Below are 25,516 nucleotides of genomic sequence, written 5' to 3' on the forward strand. Positions count from 1 at the left end.
GTAAGTTAATACTTTGTTTAAGCAAATAAAAATTTATAATAGAAATAAATTTGCATAGGAAATTCTTAATTAGCATACAGAAAGAACTAGCATTGAGTCATAGAAATTGTAAAGGGATTATGACATATAACAAAATCTATCTTTATATGTCTTTTTTAAGTTTCAGATTTATAACTATTTACACATAAATTATTTAAATGAAATTAATAACATTTTCATTCAAAAACTCTTACTGAAAATTAAAGTTTGTTTGTTTTGTATTTGTAATGTTTAAAGACTAGCTTAGTCACAGCTGATCATCATAGTTTAGTCAATACATTTTAATTGTATGAAATATGTTATCATCCTCCTCCATAGACTAATGGTTATAGTCTCAGCTCTGTAACTGAGAGATCACGGATTCAAATCCTAGGGAGGACCAATCATATATAGACACGAAAAAGTATGTGTACTTTGAAAACAAACCAGTGTACATCAAAGCCTACATAGCTGAAGCTGAGGCTTAAAAGAGAGCAACAAAAAATGTTATGTAATGATTGATAGCTAGAAGTGTTAAACAAATGTATTAGTTTAAAGCTATTTTAACGTATTTGTTATATAAAATTATATTTGTAATATAACAAAGATATTGTTGAGGTGAGGAATTATATCGTTTTTTCTCAAAATGTTTTTGTTTCTTTTTTAGAAAGAACACTTTTGGAACTGTCTTCAGCCAGATTGGTGCAATCTTACATGAAATTTACAATGTTGCTGAAAAGCTTGTTTCTGTGCTAAATGACGCATTACAGAAGATTACTGAATCGTTCAAGGCCACTATTCCTAAACTGAAAGAAGCTTATGAAAAGACTTCTGATATTGTCCTTCAGATGGTGGATGACATCCTGGAGTATGCTAAAACTGTTGTTGACTCTGTGCTTGACAGTATCAAAAAATTTGAAAAAGAAATAGAAGAAGTTGTAGATGTTGTATCAGATTTCTTTCATGGTAAGTTCTCTCTCAACCATGTTTAAATTAACAATATTTCTGAATTTATTAAAAAATATGTCAGATATTTTGTTGAAAACCATGTATTAATAGCCAACCACAACATAGTATATTACATTTAAAAATCTGTGAATCACAAATCATTAGTTTTCTTGGTTTGTGTTATATATACAAAACAAAGATCCCCTATTGGTTTGAATTTTTTTGTGGGCAATGGTAGGTGCAAAACCATGGAATGCTAATATTTCCGGATTTATTTTTACTTTACTACTTGGTAATTGGGGACAACAGGAGCATGAGGAAGGAGATGAAAACTACAAATTTTGCTATCCTGACGCAATGGTTGCCATTATAGCAGCTACCAATTCTGTATCACTCTCAGTCCAAAAATGTATAAGTGTCTTATTTTTGTTATAAAAAAACTATACATTCCAAATTGATGCAGAATATTGGACATTTACTAAACCAAACCTCAATAGTACCTGAAAGTCTTATAAAAAATGACTGGTAAATGTATATAATATTCTTCATCTAATGGACAATTTGAGGCTCTTTATTTGATCAGTTTGCACACTCTGAATTGTGAATAGGAATTAAAAGAGATGTTTTGAATATAAATCAAATATTGTTTATTTCCTCTTTCAGTCATTAGATTAAATTACCAAATTTGAATTTTTAAATCAACTGATTTTTTTTGGACCCTCAATAAATTTTAATTTATTTTATGTTGATGGTATTTGGGCATATTAGCAGGGTTCAGATGATTGGAACTCTTTACTATACATGGTGTCCACAAATTACTCTATCAAACTTCATAACTTGGTTTTTCATGTCAAAGTAAGAAAGAAATTTCATATAAATTATAATTCTATCTTGATTAGTTCACTGTCTATTTGGGATTTTTTAAGAAAAAAAATTTTCTTTGAATTGAATAAAGGTATGGAGTTCAATCTTTGCTAAATGTTAGTACTGTATAATTAAAACCTGTTTAAAAAAGTTTCATAAAATTTAATACCAGGTTTCAAAATGTGGGCCTCACAAAGTTTTCAAACTGTAATAACCTAAAATTAAAAATTTAATAAAATATTTTAAAGAATTAGTAATGGTTGCATTCATAAAAACATTTTGATACAGAGTTTATTTCTCTACGACAAATAAAAACGTAAAGGTTTTGCTGAGCATATATCCCTCATTTTAAATACACTAAACGAGTTATTAATGTTGTTAAACTGCTTAACAAATTTAAAGATAAATTTGTTAAAACACTATCTAATGCATTCAAATAAATTTCATAACAAGCCTAAAAATTGTCAACAATGAGCATGTAATTTTAGCAACCATTATTAAATAGCAGTATGGCTACTATTGATAAATTTGGCATCATATTTTTCTTAAATTTTTGTAAAACAGGTTTAAATAGATTAAATATTTTGGAAAGTTTGTACTTTATACCTTTATTCAATTTAAAGACATTATATATTTTCTCTTACAAACACAAACAGACAGACAGGTGGTAAATTAAGCAAGATAGGACTATACTTTATATGATATTTCTTACTTCTTTTTGTCTTACAAATCAAATGTCAGAAGTTTGATAGAGTAATTTATGAACAACCTTATTAACATGCAAGGTATCCCTACATTTAACTGTATATAACTCATTATCATTTGTATGCAATAATTGTTTTTCTTCCTAGAAATCGGCCAGATGACAACTAAGGCTCTGAATGGACTAAGTAAAGAAATCAAAGACTTCATCAATGTTCTGTGGGAGCAGATCAAAACTCTTCCCATTTACTCAATGATTACAGAGAAAGTACAAGAGGTAATTGTTCTGTCTTTTTATGATTTTTAAAACATGATTGTAATAGAACACTTTTGCTTTTTTATTTATATTTTACTTTGAAATTAGAAATATAGTGTTAATAAATGTTATAAATAAAAATGAATTGCTGAATGTGTTGCTACGCTCTTATCTCAGGAATGGCTGGACCAATTCAGCTAATTCTTTTTATTAAACATTTGTTGGAATCCGAGAAAGGTTTTTATAAAGAGAAAAGTCAGAAAATATTCTATAATTCAGAAAGATAATGATAATGTTTACGAAAAATAATAAACATTTAACTAACAGTAAATAATATTTGTTGACACTTTCAGCTTAAGTACACCAAAGAGGCACTAACATATGTTGACATTCAAATTTTACAAGCCATTTGTAACTGCTAGTTAGTTAATAATTTTGGTCTGCATAGAATTAATAGCGCTGTAGGAAATTTGTCTGAGAAATATCCAACCTTACTTTTGGCAAGAATGTCTTTCTGAGGCAACAGGATCCAGTCCTGTTCAAAATATTCCAATCTACAAGCCATTATTGTCATCCAATGCTTCTCCCACTTTTCCAAACATTCCTTGAACTCATTTTTTGGAATATCTAAAAATGAGAAATCATATTATACTTAATAAATTATAATCACTGATCTTTTGATAGTTGTTCAAAGCCGACAAGGCAGTATTAAGCTAAAAAAATCTAGTGAGGGTTAAAATAATAAAATAACAGTACTTAAAATGTGTTTATAAAACTCAAATATTCCAAGAACTTGAATATATTAATATTATTTATAATTTTTGCAGGTCAGAAACTTCTTGTTAGTCTCTTTATGATCTTTTCAGAAGAGTTTGAGATTCAAGATTGGTATTACAGTCTGTAGATTCTTGTTGTAATTGATTTTGGTGTTTGAAATGTCTAATATTTTCTGGAAAAAAAACTATGAAGTTTTCCTGTAAAATATTTCAGACAGAGTTTTAATAAGAAGAAAAAAAGATTGGCTGTGGTCCTTTTTTGTACTAATATCCTGTTTAAAATACTAGTATTACTTCCATTAGTCCAAGTATACTTTGGTAACAAATTTTTGAAACTGTATATTGATAACACAAAACACTTCTGGAGTAAAGTAACAAGCTCCAACCTGTTTATGAAAATTTGGTCACCAGTGTGACTTTGATGTGGTTCAGTCATGAAAAGAAACAAAATTGTTATGCATGGGTTTTTCATGTAAAAACTTTGCAAAATCTAGCAGAATAAACAATTACTGTATGCTTCCATAGCATGTCTTATAGTCCTTATAGTATGATATAACTTTATTAGGGAAATACAAAAAAATAAAAAAGGCAATGGTTAAACAAAAAATGGAAGTGTTGTTCGATTGCTAATGATCACAATAAAAAAAATTCCCTCATTATCCCATAGACTTTCTCCAGATAACACTTTACAACAGTATTCTTTAGTGATTATTTGACCCTTACGACCAAATTCATAATAAACAATATCCATCAATATAGTTGCTTTTTGTAATGGATTTTGCATTCAAGTTTTAAAACTACAAAGACAAGATTAGCTATTTGAATATAAAATATCAAGTTTATTTACTGTCTTAGTATTTACTCAATCTTAGTACTGTAGTTGATTAAATTTTCAATGGATTGTATGGTTGTAGCTGAAAAACTACCAGATCCCTGAGCAGTACTGGTCGACTTACCAAGGAATGGTGAAATCAGTGGTGGAAGTTTCACCAACACCACAACTTAAACAGTTCGTCACATCTGCTGCGGAGTATTTAGAAAAGGTATTGATTGTAATAAAAGTGCCTGAGAAAAAGTGTTATAGTTAAAAAATTGTTTAATATTTTAAACTACATGTTTTTGTGGTATTTTAAGTATTTTCAAGTTATTCTTTGGTTACTTCAATAAAGTGCTTCTAAATATTTTTAGATTTAAATGGTTTCTGTTTTGGTAAAATAATTTAATATCTTCTATATAATTTCAGTTTTTGAAACATCAACAATTTGACAAGGCACAAGCTCTGAAACAACTGTTGAGGGAGTTTGCTGATGCTCTCAGCTCTCTCGTTGAGATCCTGGATCAGGCCGCTGAGGAAGCTGGTAGCAAGGCCAGCCCTGGTAGCCCCCCTAGACTACTTGTAAGTAGTTTGTTTATTTCAAAACTATGATTTATCAAAGTTAACAAATATATGTATGTTAGTAGTGTTGCTCTGTAATATCCCATTGAAGAGGTAGTACAATTGTAAGCAAGGTACCTTATCAGAAGTTAGTAAGTGAATTTATAGGTATGTAATGAAATTGCTATATGAAGGAAGCAGTATTAGATATCAAAATAATGTTTGTCATACAGTTATTTTACATAAACATGTATAATTTTTCTAACTGTCTAACTGTTTTTAACATGTAAAATAATTATTACTGTGGAAATAAATTACACAAATTTGATTAATAAGATTTGTACAATAATAAACAAAGATGTTAATTTAATGGCAAAACACAGTGTTGACAACCTATACAAAAAAATGTTTCAACCCTCACAATTAAATTCAAAATAGGATTCACAATACGCATTACCGGTTGTTATATGACACAGCTAATTACAACATTCATCACAATGATTTATTATGAAATAAATGTAATTGTGCAAGGAAAGGTTATGCATATAAAAACAAACAATTAAAATGTATAATGGGAAAACACATCAAGGTCAAAGGTAAGAATGACTAAGTTTAACCTTTGTAAGTTGTACATCAATTAGAAAAGCTTGTCTGCTCTGGTGGTTATGAATGGGTTTGCTAGGTAACTTAACTAGCTAACTAAACTAAACTATGTTGTACAGTAGAAGAAAAAAAATAACATAAAGCATAAATCAACAATGTTATTAGATACAACTTAATATAAGGCCCTTGTTTATTACCTGAGTTGTATATTTTAGTATGATGTATATATATATATATATATATATATATATATATATATATACCTCCTCAATTTTCAGTAAGGGAAAGTCAATTATTTATTTTATAACCGGTCTTGTGTACAACTTTAGTTCCCTCTAGTGTAACGTAACAAACAAGGGGTAGTACAACCACTGCTTAGTTACTTTCAGCACTTTCTTTCTTGGATGAATATTATTCTTATTATTTTGGTTTAGTTATTCTCTATCAAGTGATGATTAAGTGCCCTAACGAATTGTATGCTTTCTTAGCTGCCTGCACCATCAGTTGGATCGTTTGTCGCACCTCCTGGCACAGTCCGGTTCAGTCTGCTCAACTGGATCAAATCTCCGGATCTACCATCTCTGTCAGAAATCTATCACACATACAGACCAAGGAATAAGCCAACTGACTTTTTGCCTCCTTTTGATGGTAAACAAAATTACTTAATAAAATTGAATAATAAATTTAGTGTTTTGATTAATTTGATTGATTGCCCTATTATAGGAAATTGCACAATGATTTTGGGATGGTGTGACAAATAAACATCCTTGAATAAAAAACATGGGTAATGATCCTGAAGGGTTTAAATATAGAATAATTTTAAATCAGGGTCAACAATATATATTTATTGTATTAAATAGTGGAGCTTATAAACATCATCATTAATGAAAGTAAACATAAGAAAATGTGGTTATTTAGTCTATGTAAGCTGAATTAGAATCTTATGTTCAAGTGGAAAATGGTTAGAATAAAACAAATTAAGGGATAACTTGATGCACTACAGTTTGAAAAGTTAAGTGAAACTGTTTAAGTCAAATATTATAAATTGTCAACAGCAATTCACAAAACACTAATTCTGTACACTTCACATTACATATTTTCTCCTCTTACATTATTATGAATGATAATAGTTATCTCAAATGGAATTTTCAAGTAAATTTTTATTCTTTGTAAAATTTTACCCAGGATTTTTATTCCATAAATCTATGATTACTTTCAAAACTGTATTACATTCTTTTAGATGTCTATTGTTTGTTGTAGTTTTTGTAAACAAAAATGCACATTTCATAGAAGAGACTTCATTTGTATCGTCAGGAAATAAACATATCCATTATTTTACCTTTACATAGACTTAATATTTGGAAGTTGATTTCTTTATATAACTAATAATCAAACTTATTTTCCAGCAAGTGCACTAATCATTGGTGGAACAGAATTTTTCACTTTCGACGGGAAGCATTACAGTTTCAAGGGGAGCTGCAGCTACATTCTCAGCACTGATGTAATCGATGGAAATTTCACTTTAGTTGCAAACATGGCAGATGGAAAACTTAAGTCTTTAGGTATATTTGTCCCTGACAATAGTGTTGAACTTCTTAATGATGGCAAGGTAAGCAAATGTTAACTTCCTTATTATAAGAAAAGTTGCTTTAATTTTTAAATAATAAAAACTTCCATTTCAAAATACAATATATTCATTGTCTTGAATAAGGGTTATAAAATAAAATCTGTATATACGATTTAAGAAGGTTTTTCTTACTGGGATAATAAAAACATATATATTAGGTGTAAAAACCTATATAAGAAACTTAAAATAAATAACAAATTTCCCATACTTTCAACCCAAATGACTAAGAGGTACATCTGTATATGAAATCTGTAACACTTACTTCCCTCTTCCTTTCTCTCTCCACTTATCAGTCAGTCATAAGTTAATGTTGACAAAGTGAGTATTTGTATCACTATTTTTATAAACTGTTTGATTGTGCAATGACATACAGAACATCAAAGATTTCTTTTGTGGCGGAATTTGTGAGCTTCAGATACTACAAGTTGATGAAGATAATCCAAAGAAAAAAAGATTGAACAGTGTTAAAGAATTTGAAATTGCTCCTTCCTCACTGACAAAAATAAAAATCCTTCCTTCCTTACTTTCTTCTTTCATTAAAATAAAAGATAAGTGAAGGATTGAGGATGAACTAGCTAAACGTTTGTAAAAAAGCTAAATAAAATAAAACCCTTAGTAAAATTTAGATTAAGCTCTGACATATTAAATAGAGGTTTCCATTTATTGGCTGCATTTAATCTCAATATGCAACTCTCATTTATAAGAATTTCTCAATATAAACGTATAAGTAAACACACAAGTCTAAGTATATTAATCTGTTATAACCAGGTGTTATTCAATGGCAAACCAGCAGAAACACCACTCAAGGTTGGAGATCTGGACATTTGGAAGAACTATGCTGGAGGTACTGGAGCTTACACTTCTTGGTCTGGCCTCATAATCTACTGTACCTCCCAACTCCAGTCATGTGGCTTCTACATTGATGGTTTCTACTTTGGCAAGACCAGAGGACTCCTAGGCACATACAATAATGAACCGTACGATGATGCAATGATTCCTGAAGGGCATGTAAGTTATCTATTTTAACTTAAATCATATTTTTTGCAATAATTTATTGTGTTATAATAAGAAATCAACCCCATACATGGTAAACTACACTGAAATGATTAAGGCATAACTCACCACAGTGAATTATTCAGATTAATGAATGCAAATATATGTGTGTGTGTGTGTGCGTGCGTGCGTGCGTGCGTGTGTGCGTGTATATTATTTCCCCTGTTCACTCTCATTAAATGAATTAAAATAGCAGTTATTTATTGTTTTCAAAATATCTTCAACAGTGTAATGAATATACCATTACAGGTGGCACCATTAACAGCTGCATTTGCCAACTCCTGGAAGGTGAATCCACAATGTGCCGACGGGGTTGTACACGAACAGCCAGCGCCTGCCGCACCCCAATGCACCAAACTGTTCTCTGGAGACTCAAGCTTAAGAAATTGCTTTGCTTTTGCCAACCCTGAAGGCTTCAGAGAGGCTTGTAACAAACAGGTAGCCGAAGCATCTGGCGAGGCAAAGGAGGAGGCAGCCTGCAATGTCGCTTATTCATATGTAGGACACTGCTATTATGTCCATTTCATCAAAACACGTCTGCCTGATCATTGTGGTATGTCCAATAGTTTATTTGTCATTTGTGGTATTATTTTTCTTTGTAGTTAGAAAAAATACGGATCAATTCAAAGACAATAGGCAGAAGGTGTTATTAGTTTTGAATCATAAAATTTATGGTTTAAACAGTTTTGAGAATTTTAGTGAGTTGAAAAGATTACAGAAAGTGTACATACATGTAAGACTCATTACACTAAGAAACACCATCATTATACAATATGTTTCCTAAATAATGTCTTATACAACATGTACTAAAACATTAACTTACGAAATAACTTTAAAATCTCGTAATTGTCTTAATTCTTTGTTGATTATCAGTAGTAAAAGTTGGAGTACTTGATAGCACTTCATCCTGTGATGATTACATCCAGCAAATTATATTCCTCAAACAATGTAGGGTTCATAAATAGTACCATTTTCATTTTGGAACCAAATGAAAACATTGATAATAACAATGGGTCATCCATGTCTAATTTTTGGAGGGACAGAGAGCACATCGATCTTCTAGACATGATTACATAGATTTGTAGTTTCTGCTGTGATCAAAATGTTAATATAATATGATAGATACAATGTATACATTAATTATACCATACATACAGAATAAACAGTCCATACAGTCCATAGAATATCTTTCTGAAATTTGGAAAAGAATTTTTTTAACTCCTCAGTGTAAAGAATTATGTGGTAAAAAATTCAAACTTCTTTTATTATTACATTATTTATAATATCAGCTTATATCAAGCTGGATAGTTGTGGAGGGGTTGGATTCTCACAATTTTATAACAAAATTAAATACAATTTTCAAAAAAGTGTAAACTTTATTGTATCAGCTTCACCATTGCCCTTTATTAGAGTTTATAGTTTTTCTAAAAAGTTTGTATTATTTTATCTTTTGATATTTTTGAAATATTTGAAAAGTACTTTTTCACGTAATAATATAAAATTGTTTTAGAAACCATGCACAGAAATGTACAGTTCTGCTAATGTTATTGTGAATAAGATATTCTTAGTTATTGTTTAATTGTTTAACATCATTCCAGGAAAGTGCCAAGTGGGATCTCAGACCCTTCACATTGGCGAGTCTGCCCCAGTCAAAATACCTCAGAAAGAAGCTGATGTTTTGATTGTTGTTGAACAGTTGGAAGACAATGAAGAGATCTTTAATCATCTAATCTCACCTCTTGTGTCCACTTTGAGAAATGATTTTAAGGAAAAGGGCATTGTGTAAGTTATATGGAATGTAATTATTAGACATTTGGCATAAATATTAAGATGATTGTTTTATGAATTGTGTGAATGTTTAAACATCATATTGAAATATCATATGATAACATATTTTAAATGTTACATATAAAATATTCGTTTCCTAAAAATATCGTTACTATATTTTTATTGACAAACTATTTGAAAAATATTACATGAAATGAGAGTTAAGGACATTTTTAGTGGTAATTGTAGATTGCCAGACACAGTACGTGTTCAAAGTTCACAGCATAAAAGTTCTTCATAAAAGTAAAATTTAAATAATAGTTTTTAAATGTTTCAGTAAACTTAATGTAGAGCGTATTGGGAAATAAACTACACAGTATTTTATACTAATAAATACATAGTGGATGATTTAAGGTGGAATGCACCAGAATAGCGCTCCGATACCTCTTTTTGAAACTTTTTATTTGTTTGGAAACCTTTAGTCAGTAACCAAAAATGAAATACAGAATTAAATGAAAATACAGTATTAAAACCTTGTATGTTCAAAATTTTTCAGGAGACCTTCCTTTCTTCTAGGAGGTATCCTATCTTCTCAAGGGGTAACAGTAACCTCTTATTCTAGGAATCAAGCACTGTATATACACATTACTGTATTTTTAATAATCATTAAGTAATGTTGTCCATTATTAAATCTCTCAGCCCAGGTGAAGATTTTACTGTACATCAAGTCTAATTACTCATCCCACACATATCAATGTAATGCACTCTCATCCATTAAATATATTAAAACTGTTGTGTATATTTAAGTATGATATTGAACATTATAATTCTTTGACATTATTTTACTAGTTTTATTTCTTAAGAATAAAATAATATAATAATAATAATAATAGTAATATTTCTAAAGAAGCTGTCTTAAACTTTGGTTATCTACTGTTTTATCTGTGCAGTTATTTTTAATGAATATTTAAAGAAAATTTAGAATTCAATTTTATAATCCAACTATAGTTACAAATGTTAATCACTGTATGTGCACATATATTGTTTTGAAATTAACTTAAATCTCAAATCTAAAAGTTATTTTTATTGTTTTAAATATATTGAAAGAGTACTAAAATTCAATTATAATAAGTACACAGGCTAATGTTACTTTATTTTAACTAATGATTTAGCTATGCTTGCAGTCTGTTTGAGTATTTATAAAAACTGTTTGATAGTGAAATATTATTTCTTTTAATTATAATACATGGTGCTTATGTTTCTGTCAAAAGGGATGTCAACTTCGCTCTCCTCGGGTATGGAGCACATGAACAACATTGGCCTTCTGTGTATACATTCAATGGAGAGATCAACAGTTTCTCTGGATCTGCCAAAAATATTTACTTCGATAAAGAGCATAATAATACAGAGCCAAAACTAAGTGACAAACTTCAGGAAATAAAGAAAAAGCTGCTAAATGAAATTGGTAAATTATTATATTATTATCAATAAAAATTGTTTGTATTCTGATTTACTTGTAAAAAAGTACCTTAAAAATTATTGAAATGTGTATAATTTAATATAGTGATCAGATTCTTGTTCTTTAATAATTTTTCAGTCTCAAAATGTAATCACTAAAAATCTTAATAAATAACATATTGAAGTACATTAACTTCCACAAGATCACAAGATGTTCCCAAATTAATTTCATTTACAATTTTAAAGAATAATAGTTAAAGGATATAATAATATAAGTTTATTTTAGTTATTCATTGATAATCAAAGCTAAACTGGTGAACTCAAGTATAAATGCTATTGTAATGGAGTCAATATAAATTGATTCATCATTTATGTGCACATAGTTGTATTTAAGTAATGCCTTCTTAACTAGTTTATCTTAGCATCTTCATAGGATCATACCGGCATTGTTCTCATTTGACACAATAAACGCAAATGTTTGTCTACCAGCTCTTAGTACTGTCAAGCATTTTATCATAGTTTTCTTTATATAGACCCAAAATAATGTTGAAGATGGAGCTTATATTGACTACACTTTTGTGATGTGTCTGACAAAGATAGCCTTGCTATCGAAAGGCATCACAAAAATAAAAGTTTAAAATATTGGTTTATGTGTAAAAATGTAATAAAGACCCAAAATAGTTTTATTATATTTTATTAGTGCTTTAAATGTTTTAAGTATTTTGATAAACAGTAAAAATATTATAAAAACTAACTGTTCATGAATTTATTAGATTTTTATTTGAGCAAATATAAGGGGCCATTTGAGTTAATATTCTACAAAAGTATTAAACTTTATCAAAATCAGTATTATTTTGTAACAGAAAACTTTTTGCTTTGTTTTAAAATCTGTATAAAAATAGTATATGGAATAATTTGATTATTAAAATACAGTACTTTGTTTTATACTTTAAGTGACATTGCAGTTGCTTGAAGATGCATATGTATATTGCCATATATTCTCTCCCAAATAAGTCTCTTATAAACCTACAAAACTATTATCAAATCAATTATTTACTTAAATATTAATTAAAAATTTCAGATAATCTATTTATACGTTGTTAACTTTTCAGGACTCTCAAAAACAGCTCAGGCTTTCCAAATGGCCATGAATTACCGTTTCCGCCCTGAAGCTTTGAAAACCATTGTTGGGGTTACAGCCTCAGGCTGTGATAGAGCTGTTCTACCAGTAAGTTGAGACATATTTTATATGTAAACACGATTCAAGCATATGATCTGTAATAAAAGTAATACTAATTAATGAGGTAGTGCATAATTTTAATTTTTTAAATACTAAAACAGCAGTTTAACACTCACTGCCTTATCAGTCAGATTTGATCTGCAAAAAGACTACCTCTAAATGTCATAAATTTGGCCACCCATCCTGGTAATTAGTAATAATATTTATTCCTTTTAAATTATTACTATTGTGGACTAGGAATATGCCAGACCGTGTTTTGCATAATATACTTTCACAAGTTTCAAGACTATGTGCTTTATCTCTCCAACATCTGAGTGGGAACAGTTTATTCCATTTTCCGAGAAGCTTCCCTGATCTAACTACTGCCAAAAAGCATTAAAAGTTACCTGGAAGGACCAGGAGCACTTTTGTTCCTTGTACCTCCTCCCACCCAACTGTTTGAAGGCATAGTCATATCCTTGACAGCATCCTGGCCAGATGAGGGACAGTCTCTGAAGAGGCATCGATCTTGCTTGTGTAAAAACAAAGTTTCATCCAAATGTTAAGCTAATAGCTTAATTAATTCTCAATATATTCTCCTTAGTGAAAGACTTCACTAAAGTTCAGCCACATCCCATAAAGTGACATGTACCATCTTACCTATTTAGAGATGAAGTTTCATTTCAAACCTATAGCCCAATTCGATCTCAGGGTATTCCTTTTAGTAATAGGCTAATTCACTACCATTCAGCCAAATCACATAGTAATGCTTACACCATATAAATAGTTGGATATCCATTCTAGAGATATCCTTAGGAGGGCAGAGATATTAAAAGAATTTTACCAGGCCATTGTGTGGTAACATTTGGCCAGCAAAATATGTAACATTTCAATTCTATAGCTCATTCTGTTCCTGAGGTACCCTGTGGAAAATTAGGCTTTAGCCAAAATCCCATGAGGGAACATACACCATCATCAAACTAAAAGTAGTAATAAGCTATTCTGTATCATAGCCATAGAAACACATAGATGGAATTAGTGTATCACAAATGTCTCTATGGCAGTTCAACTTTACAGACATTTTTGTCCTTGCAGTTCCAGGCTCTGAGGATTTTTGGTCACAAACTCAACCTCCTCAACTCTGGTGTAGTGGTTAACCTGGTCACACCACTGGAGGACCTCAGTCTGGATGGAAAGGATGAGAAAGCTGCTGCAAATGTTGTTGGTGAGTCAAAACTGAATATAAGAGCACAACAACCATTACACTAAGTTTCAGCCACTATTTAAAATTGTACACAACCCTGTTTTCATAGATTACTATGAACCGACACTTAACAAGAATTGCCCATGATTAAAAAACTAGATAAAATATTATACTTGGTCATAAATATTTTTCTTGCCAGATAAAAAAAATGTATTTAATTATAAACAAAAATGCAGAATTTAAAATGTTTAACTCTATTGTGGAGCAAGTTATGTACAAGTATAACCTACATTATTTTATGACAAACATCTGATTTAGTTTATTGTTTTATATTGACAGGGTAACATTTTATATATTTACTATAAACCTAATCTTAAAGTATTTTTATAAATTTAAAGTTAAGGCTGAACACAATACCTTCACATAATGCATAGTAAATAAATTAATAGTATAAAATAGAAAGCTAAACCAGCAACAAAACCCAAAATGTGCACACATTTAAAGGGGACACTTTGTAGTTGCATCTCTGTTAAATGCACTTCTTCTCCAGCAGTTTTTTTTATTATTTCTATATACAGTACGTGAAGAAAATATCAAGTAGTTATTCAAGCATCATTTGGTAAAGTTCAAATCAGAAATATTAAAACAATAAGCCAAGCTTTATAAAAATAACAAGAATTCCATAACTTGTTTTTGGCATTTTGTTATATTTTACGTAGACCAGAATAGACGCTGCTGCATCCAGCTAATGAAATAGGTCAGGAAGCCCAGGCAGGCACTGCAGCATGTAAAGAGTTGAGGTTCACACATTTTATGTACAGCAGAATAACTATATTCTGGTTTTTTATGCATAACTAAAATTCCAGGATTGACAGTAAAGTATTGTGATCATTCACATTAAAACATAACTGTCTTACAAATATGACACAGTAGTTCAGAGTTATGATAAAAATTGGGGTATGAGTACATCAAACTGGTCCATGTAAAGTGTAATAGGAAAAGGGGATAACAAGAATGAAACACTCATACTAAAATGAAGGGCTTATTAACAGAAATATAAGCATAAACATTATTGTAGACAGGCAGTATTGACCTCAGTTGCTCTGTTTGCAGGATTTGACTCTGATGCAGTCTATACCCAAAGTGAGGCCAAGAGGAAGGTACTGAGAGGCGATGAAGAGGCTCTACACACCCTCAAGTACACAAGTGACCAGTGCATCGATCTGACACTTGGGGTAAGCACTTAACCTTTCTTACCAAACACTACTGTTGAGTGATACAAAACTTTCTTTTAAGTACAAAATTTCTTAGATTACACTACATGTTTAAAATCCACAAAGGATCTTTAATGCCATTGGAATTACTTCTATTCTAGTTTTTCCAACATTAAATTAAAAACACTGAACAAGAATTATGCTGGAAAATGTATTAAGATTATAACAAAAATAGCTCTCTCTACTACTACTCTCTCTACTCTAGTACTCTCTCTGTACGGGAATATTTGTCAGTCATAGTAATTATTTTGCATTAAACATTCAAAGTAGAATGGTGTACTGTAAGAACTTAAAATTATACTGTAATATTAATACAGTAAAATAATAATATCCATTAAGTTGGTTTAAAACTATCCTTACTGTATCTGTGGAAGAGCCAGTAGCCACACAGTCTGAGGTGTTGGCCTTTGGGCCAGAGAAAGAGATAATGTAATGACAAATCTTATCTGTGACAGGATAATTAAAAAAAAAATAGTATTCTCATCCTTGTACTGCACAATTATCTCATTTATTCTGTTTATTAAGATTTTCACACAGGTCAGAGACACATGGGAATACCCTTTTCTTAAGAAAAATTAATAAACAATGACTGAAGTTCTCTTGACTATATGAAGAAATATACCAAAATAAGTCACAAAACAGCACCATGGCCTCATGAGTGCAGAAAGTCTATTCATTATAAATTTCAGGTAGTTTTGGATGTTTTGAAAACAGTGTTTAAAATAAAAGCCATGTTATTTTTAAAATATGTTTTTATTTTTTATATTAACTAAAAAACGGTTGTAAAGAATTAATACAGATATAGAAAGAAAGTAGGTTTCAAAGAAGGTATGAGTGTATTTTGAAGCAAGAGTTCCTAGTGAAATACAGAGTTTATGTTTCTTGTATTAAAATCTGTTCAAGTTATAAATTAAATAACATTTGAAGGGATTTAAATGCGTTTACATGGCTCTCTAATGGTATCACCTAACATAATTCCAACTAATTTTTCTGAATGAGACAAACTCCAGAAGTTTCGCCTGAGCTGTCACAGAACATTATTCCATGTAAAGCATAAGAATTTAAATAACTATACTTTAATAAATCATCTTATTTTATAAAAACTAAGGTTAGTTTCCAATATTTAATAATAATTTGTAGTAAAATATTAACTTGAATTTACAGCAAAAATTGATAAATAAATTTGAGAAAATCAATGTTTTAAATTGCGTTAGAGTGTGAAAAATAATATACATCCTCCATTGCAGAATTTTAAGTCATGTCTATTAATTAACAATCTGTTATTTTGCTTTAAATTTTTGTTAATCACTATTGAATTATCAGATGTGTCATTATACAGCAAGGTTAAGTGCCCTTTGGTCACTGTCAGATACTGAGGCAAAGTTACAAGTAATAACATTTTCATCAATAGTGAAACAGAATAAAAGTTTTTTTGTTATTTTTTTAATATATTTCATTCTTGTGTTCGTTTATGAATATTAGTTTTGGAATTATAACTAAAAATATTGGTAAATGAATTGACAAAGTGTTTTACATTATTGTATTATTTGTTTTTCTATAAAATTGTTCTATTGTACATGTATCCATGTTCTATTAGCCTTAATATGTGAGAAATTCCAGGATTCAGATGAAATCATAAATTTTGCTTTACTAAGTTATAAATTTTAGTCATATCAAAACAATTATACAATAACACAAATATTTAAAAAAAAAAAAAAAAAAAAAAACTGAAAAAGCCAACAGGTTTGTATGTGTTTAATGATTGTATTAAATTTTTTTACTGCTGTGGTCAATCCTTTTTTCCTGTTCTAATTGTAACAATTGATATTTATAAAACTAAAACAAAAAATAAACATATCATACACAAAACATTACATATTTCAATTTACAGATATCAATAAAATAACTAATACAAGTTTATTATATATTAATAATTAACTAACAACAATACATTCTACATACAAATAATAGGGTTACAAATAATATCAACTAAAACAAAAAAATTCATTACATTTAGAAAAACTAATAAATATTTGTAAAATCATAACAAAGTGTACATTCAATAAACACATCAAGCAAGCAAGAACTATATAAATATAGTCATTTTCAATACAGTACAGCCCAATAATACATTACATAACAAAAAACAAATGCTCTCCAGTTCACACATTTACATTATTTAACATTAAAAAATCATTTATTTTAGTTTTAATATTTTAATTAGTGTTATAGTTCTAATACAAACTATATTATTTATTTTTTTAAATATTTTCAGACAAATGGAGCAGTCTTCAGTTCATCTAACTTCATTAAAGGCAAACCCAATCTACGGAAGAACTTCCTTCATGTTCTGTCCAACAAGATTACAGACAGTTTAATGAGAGAAGAACAGGTCGCTGACTGTAGGTGTGATGTGGAGAGGGGAATGAATGTTATAACAAGGTGCAAAATTTCTGCCAGGCGAGAGAAGGAACCTCTTGCTGTAAGTATTTACCAAGATTTCTCCACTTGATTATTTCAGTGTGAGTCATGATTTTAAATTCTCAGTATTTTTCAAAACACAGTAGAACCCCTAATATCGACCTCGAGTCTGATGGTTTTTTTTCTGGTATCAGGTGGTAACATCAAGACTTGACTTCTTAAAATTAAGATGTAGTCTGGCACCCTACTATTCCAAATATATTTATAAAAAAATTAAAATGATTTGTTTTACTTTTTAATAATTTGGTTTACAACATTTTGACTTTTTTATTGGATATAATTGCTGAAAGTTTAACAAAAATCACTAGATTACAAAATGCTATTCTCTGGATTGAATACATTAAGTTTTTGGTAAAAGTATGATTTACTGGATTAAAATTAAATTTTTAAAATGTTAATTTCCATGAGCAAACATTTTTATGTATTTTTTTATTTTTATGGTAAAAATGTACAGATATTAAAATTTGAAATGGTGTTTATGAATCACACTCACACACTAAATTAATTTATGCATTTGCTTGATTGCATGCAACACTAATTAAAAACACATTATTGACCTATTAAAAAGTACTGCTTGTGTTGAAATTAGATCTTTCCACAATATTGTACCATTTGTGAGGGAGAAAGTATAAGTTAATGTTCATTCTGTTAACTAATCATATATACATTAAAAAATCAAGTCACTATATTTTAAGATAAATTATAATCATATAATCTCATCTTATGGAGTGGTTGTTGAAACACACCTTCTACACCTTGGAAGAATTTGTCAACTGGAAGAATAACCATACTAACCTCACTTGGTTTTGACTTTATATAACAATACAACTTTAATCAAGACAAATTATATTTGAGCATTTAATTTTAACCAATTATGTAAAACTATTGACACAATTACTGTTTTCAAAAATATGTAAATAAAGAAGTCTTTCTATTGTCTATACTGCTTATACAGTGCTTCATAAAAGTTTTTTCTTCATTTTTAAGAGCATTAATCTCTTGGTTCATATCTCATTACTTCTTTATCCTTTACTAAGTTAAATCGTATGTTGAACAGGAGACTGTGGGTTTATAAATTAATAGTTGTAGAGTGATAAGTAAATATATATCTGAATATAATCCTCAGTTGTATAGGCTATTTCTTTTACCAATTTATATAAATTATGTAATACTAGCGGGCCCGGCGCGCTTTGCTGCGCATTTCAATAATTTTTTGCAAAAGTTGCCCGCGGCTTCGCACGCAATTTCCCGTTGAAAACAGTACACTATATTCACTTATTCTTTTTCTATCACATTCTAAACATTGCCGAGATAATTGATAGTCGTTCCATCGTGAGCCTCTTGGGCGTATTATGAAGGTATGTACCATATTCCTGCCTCTATCTAGCTGTTACCCACGGCTTCGCACGCAAATCTTAAGAACCGAAGTCCTTATATTACTTAGTAAATTTTTTTTTTTTACTATAATAAATTTTAGATTAAATTAGTTATATCTCCGATGCCACGATTGAGCTTGCTTTGTTGTCTCGATCGGGAGAATATGTACACACGGAGTTTTGAGAACCATACTTCTGTCAAAAAAAACAACTAAGGTTGATTTTATAACATTCTTTATATTTGTAGCCAACGTAAGATAGTAATTATGATATCTGCATTACTCTTCTGATCAAGCATGAGCATGGTTTATATTAAATAAATATTGCAGTTAAAGGTGAATTTTTACGTCAAATTTGAATTGTATTATCTGGATAGTAAAGTCTATGTTTAACAGTGATTGCAAAAACAGTTTAAACAAAATTTGTCGTTTCTCTTAAGCTTACTCTATGCTTTAAAACTATAAGTGTAATATATGTTTACAAAGAACAGCTGATTAAAAATTTGAAAAGACGTTAACATATGTTTGCTGCAATGCATTTCTTATGGGTATTTCTGTAACCAGTGGGGCGGAATCCTGAATCGGGAAAGGGATGGGCATAGCTTATAAACCTTCTCCGTGGAAAAAATACATATACGTACAAATTTTCATCATGATTGGTCCAATAGTTCACGATTCCATAAAGGACAAACATACAAACATTCATTTTTATATATATAGATTCAGAAAGTGTTGTCATAGGATATGAAAATTGTTTAAATGGACCATTATAGGGGAAATTTCCAAGCATTATTTATTTACTTCTAGTCTCTACAAGTTTTGTTGTATTTTAAGGCATTATTAATCACACGTCAATATGTTTTGTTACAGAGAAACGTCAAGGGAGTGAAAGGGTAAATCCATTTCTCAGTCAAAGTATTGAATCTCTTAATCTTCACAAGTCATTAACAATTTTAAACTGGAATAGATTCACCTGAAAATGTGTGAACATCTGTATACAATTGGTATGGCACTTATGTAGTTTAAAGATTTGTTATTTAATATTTAAAAAGTCTGATATTTAAGTGTAGTTTCTGAATGACCCTTACTGTACAATTTATGTATATGTACAATTAGGATGAACTGTGATAAATAACTTTATAATGAAACATACAGACTGGACGAACTTAAATGTAGTCTGGGCTAATTGTATTTTCTAATTTCTCATTTTCTAAATATTTGAAACAACAAGAATCTAATAAAATATTGCTATCATAATGTGTAATATAAATTAATGAGTTTGTTTATTAACCCCTAGAGTTGTAAATGATATTGTTATGTGAATGTAGAAGTGATTGAGCTAACAATTTGTTCAAGGGATAGACGATGTTAGTGTCAATATTCTTTTAGCGTATATTACTTACATTATTAATTCTTACAGTTGCCATGTTGCGTGATTGTAAATCTGAATATGTAATTTAACTGTGCTGTGAACTTTGTTAATGGAACTCAGAGATAAACATATACTTTTTGCAGTTTTAAAATTTATTTCAATGTTACTAATTAAAAAATATTTCATAAATTTGATTCAAAACACAAGTAACGAACAGAAAACAAGCAATTGATTTGATTAGACCTATAAAACCAGTGTAACTTTTAAAAATATGGCACTGATTCTAAGCGTTTATAGGTCTGGTTAAATTAATTAGTATGTATGGACAGGTAGAAGTAATAACTCATAAACATTAATTCTTGCAATTTCTTAGTTATAAGCATTTATTCAAGTTTTTGTTGTTCATTTAATTTTTTAAATAATTTTGTTGAGATAACAGATATTTTAATGAAAATATATTGAAAAAGATCAAATCTGTATTTTGCTTCTTGACAAAAGAATGTTAACAGCTAACACAAAGACAGTTTTAGACAAAGTAATTTGACAATAAATAAATATTACAACACAAGTAACAAACAGAAAACAAGCTATTGATTTGATTAGACCTATAAAACCAGTGTAACTTCTAAAAATATGGCACTGATTCTAAGTGTTTATAGGTCTGGTTAAATTAATTAGTATGTGTGGACCAAGGACAGGTAGAAGTAATAACTCATAAACATTAATTCTTGTAATTACTTAGTTATTAACATTTATTCATGTTTTTGTTGTTCATTTAATTTTTTAAATAATTTTGTTGAGATAACAGATATTTTACTGAAAATATATTGAAAAAGATCAAATCTCCATGAATATTGGCCACTATTATCATCTATCCCATATATAAACAGTGTATAAAAATTTATGAGTATACGTAGTATCTTTATTTTTTAAGTTGTTATTTTAAAGGGTCCTTCAGAACTCAAAGATACATGACAATTAATTATATCCATTAGTATATACACATAACATTGTAAAATAACGACATTGTATAGTATGATGCTTTTCATGTTGTAAGTCTAGTTTATAGATTTATATAATTTAAAAGAACTGAGTATTTGTAAAATAAACCAATTTTATTCATATTAAATAGAGTTTATTTTCTCTTCCTTGTAATTACCCAATGATTAATCATTGAGTTTTTCTAGCACACTTCATTGTTAAAATAATATATTCCTCTCTTGTAATTTCTACTTGATTATAAGAATAGCAACATTTAATTTCCATGGGGAAGTCCCCAACATAAAAAAACTGTTCAAAATATCCTTGTGAGAGTAAGAGGCTATTAATTTTGATACTATGACTCTAATATTGATGTTGTATATTTATCATCATAAGATAAGCAGTAGTTTTGGTTCTTTTGCAGCTTCTTCCTAAACACTATTGTTATATTACTGATTATGGAGTTACAGCCATCAGAGTGTGGAAGAATAAGTGATTTAGTAAATATCAGCTTAATATGCTCTGATGAAAACTCTTCTAAGCATCAAGCATTATTTCTGTTTCATCAAGTCATCATCTATAATATAAAAATGAAACTGTTCGTGTGTAACAGCATCACTCACAAACGGCTGGACGGATTCGCCTAATTTTTTTTTTAATTTGTTCGTCTTGATCTGTAGAAGGTTATAGGCACAAAAAGTTTCAAGTAATTTGGTCCAATTTAAATAGTTTATTTAATTAATTTGTTAATTATAAATCGTTGTTGATGTTAGAGTGTTTTATATTGGATCCGACAGACTGCGCTACGACACATAATACAAAGCGAACTGATACTTAACAGCTGTTAATACTTTCAGCTGAAGTTCATCAAAGAGGCAGAAACATTTGTTTACATTTAAAATTTAGAAAATTTGTATTGTAAAGTGCTTGATCAGTAGTTTAATGCAGGTTGCATAGAAGACGTCATTGCCTAATTATTCAGATTGCACCAATGATCAATAATAATATATAAAAATGAATGTTTGTGTGTTTGTCCTTTATAGACTCAGAAACTATTGGACCGATCACTATGAAAATTTGTATTTATTTGTATTTTTCCATGTAGAAGGTTTATATGCAATGCCCATTGATGCAACTCACCACCAGGCTGTACTGCAAGATATAAAAGTTATCAAAGCGCCTGCACATTATAAACTGCACGACACAGTTACGTATATTATATAGCCAAACACTATTTGAAGCCAAAGAAATATACGGGCAAAGCTTAAGAGACGCGTGCGAAGCCGCGGGAAACAGCTAGTATTTAATAAAAGTAAGCTGGAAAAACGTTATCAAAAAACTAAATTGCAGCTTTCCTGTTTTCTCCATAAACTGTTAAACTGTTGATGGCATGACAGATTCAAATATTCATGTATGCATCTGTTGATATATGTAGATTTTTTTCAAAAATCCTTTAGCCTCTGCTCCGGGATAACCTTGTATTTTGCTCTAGTGTTGTCAGGGTGACTAGGTGTCTTAAAATTTAAGTTAATTTTTTATTTTTTTCACTGTAAGGATGGATTTAAAAATGTATTGACTATGAACAGTAAAATGTTTTAAACATTTAAAGTGTTCTTTAGCTGAATCATCATGATCAGTATTGCCTTTTTTTGTGGTTGTTATAAGATATTACCATGTTTATTTGTTGGGTTGAACCTTACACGGGACAACGTAAAAAGAAGCATGAGAATGAACATAAGTGAAATATAAATCTTTCAAACTTTTTAGGTCACAGTACTAACTCATTCTCCTTAGTGCATAGACATAAGAATTTATTATAATTAAGACCTTATGAACATGTTCGTCCCAATTTAGATATTGATATATTAACCTTAATAAATTTGTGCTGCTTTTCTGTCCAATATGGGAATCACAAACTATTGTTGGGTCCTTTAACAGTTATTCTGTTTTGGGGTGTTTTAAATGTTACAAAATCTGTCTTCTTTGTGTAAATTGTAAATAGTAAATTGAGGTTTTTCAAATAATTTCCAATTTTTTACAATTCGATAATTATATGAATTTCTAATTCTTCTAGAGATTTTGATAACATCACTAGTTTGGCATCATCTGCATAAAGGCGAAGCTCACTATTTGGCTTGTAGTGCCAGAGCCTTGTCCATGCTGCCCAGGTAACACAGGAACAACAATTGACCTAAGATAGACCCTTCTGGCACTCCAAACCTTAGAGCATTATAATTAGAAGAAAATTTAAGAATTGAATTATGTTTTGATAAATGGGTTATTTCTATATATTGAGATCTGTCAGAGAGGTAAGATTGAAACCAAATAAGGGTAATTTTTATTACTCCTAGGGCTTTTATTTTCTAATTATAATTATAATTAATTAATAAATATAATTTTCTATGGGCTTCAAGTGTTTTACACTATCAAAAGCTTCTGAGATATCCATAAATATTCCAATTGTGTATTTTCCTTATTTATCAACTGATTCAATAATTGTTTCGATAAATGACATGGCAGCACTCACAACTGACCTTCCGGGTCTAAATCCATGTTGGCCATTATATAATCAATTAAATGTTTCTAAAACTTTCTGTGAACTGAAAATATATTGCTTTTCTATAAATGTTAGATATTGTTGGTAGGACAGATATTGGTCGATGATTAAGAATATTCTTTTTATAATTTTCTTTTATGTATTAGTATTATTTTTCTAGCTTTAATTTCATTGGAAAAATACCAGAAACAAGAGGTTTTAATTAGATGTTTTATTCTTGAATGAGTCTATTATTTGTTCCACCTCTATTGGCCTGAATCTAAATGTTGGTTTTATAAATTAAACATCACTATAATTACGTTCCAAATCAATATTTATACACTGATCTTTATTTGTTTAATCTAAATCTTTTACTATATTAACATAACAGTCTTTGAAAACACTTGCCATTAATTTAGGATCAGAGACAATTTGAGATCCCTCTATCAATGAAATGTTGCTAAGAGTTTCCCTTTTTTTACCCCTACTTCCGAGTTTATCAATTTCCATACAGTGTTTTGGATGTTTTGGATATTAGCTATTATTGATTGGTTTTTGAAAATAGTTTGACTTGGATTGGATTAATTTAAACTTATAGTCTTTTTTTGTTCTGTTCAATATAGTTTTTAGTTCCAAATTTTTATTTTTTGATACTTTTAGTTTATTAAATGAGATTTACATGGTTAAATTTTCACTCTTCAGTAATCAAATTATTTTTTGGGTTTTTTTTTGTTATTAGTACTTTTAAAAAAGCCTGCTCAAAATAAAAAACTGAATGAATTGTCAAAATTATTATATTTTCTTCCAACTGAGGCAAATTATACATCATTCTATGTTTCTTCAGACAACAGCTGTGAAAAATATTTTAAATTTTCGAATGTGAACTTTCTTATTTCACAGACAGTCTCTGTTTATTCAAAGAAGTTTTTTTTATTTCCTGCAGTTAACCATCATGATCCGAAAAACTGGTTATCAAACCTTCAAGTCTAACAATACATAAATCTATATATTTTACTAAGAAATTACTTGAATTGCCTCTCTTCAATTAACCTTACAGTTAAAGTTTGGCACAGTTACCTGGCTCAACTCAAATCCTTCATCTGCCAATTTTGATTTGTTTTTTCTTGAAAAATGAGCCTTTACTGTATAGCTATTAATATTAATTTGTTCTATTTCTTTTTAATTTGTATAATGTTCTGTTAATATAATAACATTTATAATTTTATCTCATCTAAAATTATTTTTAATGCATTTATTCTGGAAGAGAGATGCTGTATATTTTGATGGAAAACTTTAACTATATTATCGGAGGGGATGTTTGAACCAGCAAACTTAAAGATGAATCGAGTGATTGGGCCGCACTTAGGTATTAACAGATGAATTAACTACTCCAATCACAGCTGCACTGCTCTGCTTTAGTGCCTCAAAATAACTGAGCTGAAGAAGAGTCTTTAGTTAAGTAAATTGTGGTGTTTTCTCCCTCCATGGTAGGTGTGGATTTCCCAGTAACTATGGCTTCTAGGCGTCCCCCACCATACCCTAGCACCAATCCCAAGATATTTTTATGAGTAATAAGATTTTTAAAATTGTTTAACAAAGTCTCCATAAGGTATTCCTTTTCTTAATA

General features: G+C 29.4%; 1 protein-coding gene across 1 annotated transcript; it reads right to left on the reverse strand.

Annotated features, from left to right (window-relative positions):
- Window positions 1-6,992: 6,992 nt before the first annotated feature.
- Window positions 6,993-8,984, reverse strand: LOC124358999. The gene is made up of 3 exons (XM_046811359.1): window positions 8,954-8,984; window positions 8,474-8,709; window positions 6,993-8,179 (listed from the first exon to the last, which is right to left on the reverse strand). The coding sequence occupies exons 1-3, from the start codon at window positions 8,982-8,984 to the stop codon at window positions 8,099-8,101; spliced, it is 348 nt and encodes a 115-aa protein (XP_046667315.1). The 3' UTR covers window positions 6,993-8,098.
- Window positions 8,985-25,516: the final 16,532 nt, after the last annotated feature.

Source organism: Homalodisca vitripennis, chromosome 1, assembly GCF_021130785.1.
Source record: "Homalodisca vitripennis isolate AUS2020 chromosome 1, UT_GWSS_2.1, whole genome shotgun sequence".
Lineage (NCBI taxonomy): Eukaryota > Metazoa > Arthropoda > Insecta > Hemiptera > Cicadellidae > Homalodisca > Homalodisca vitripennis.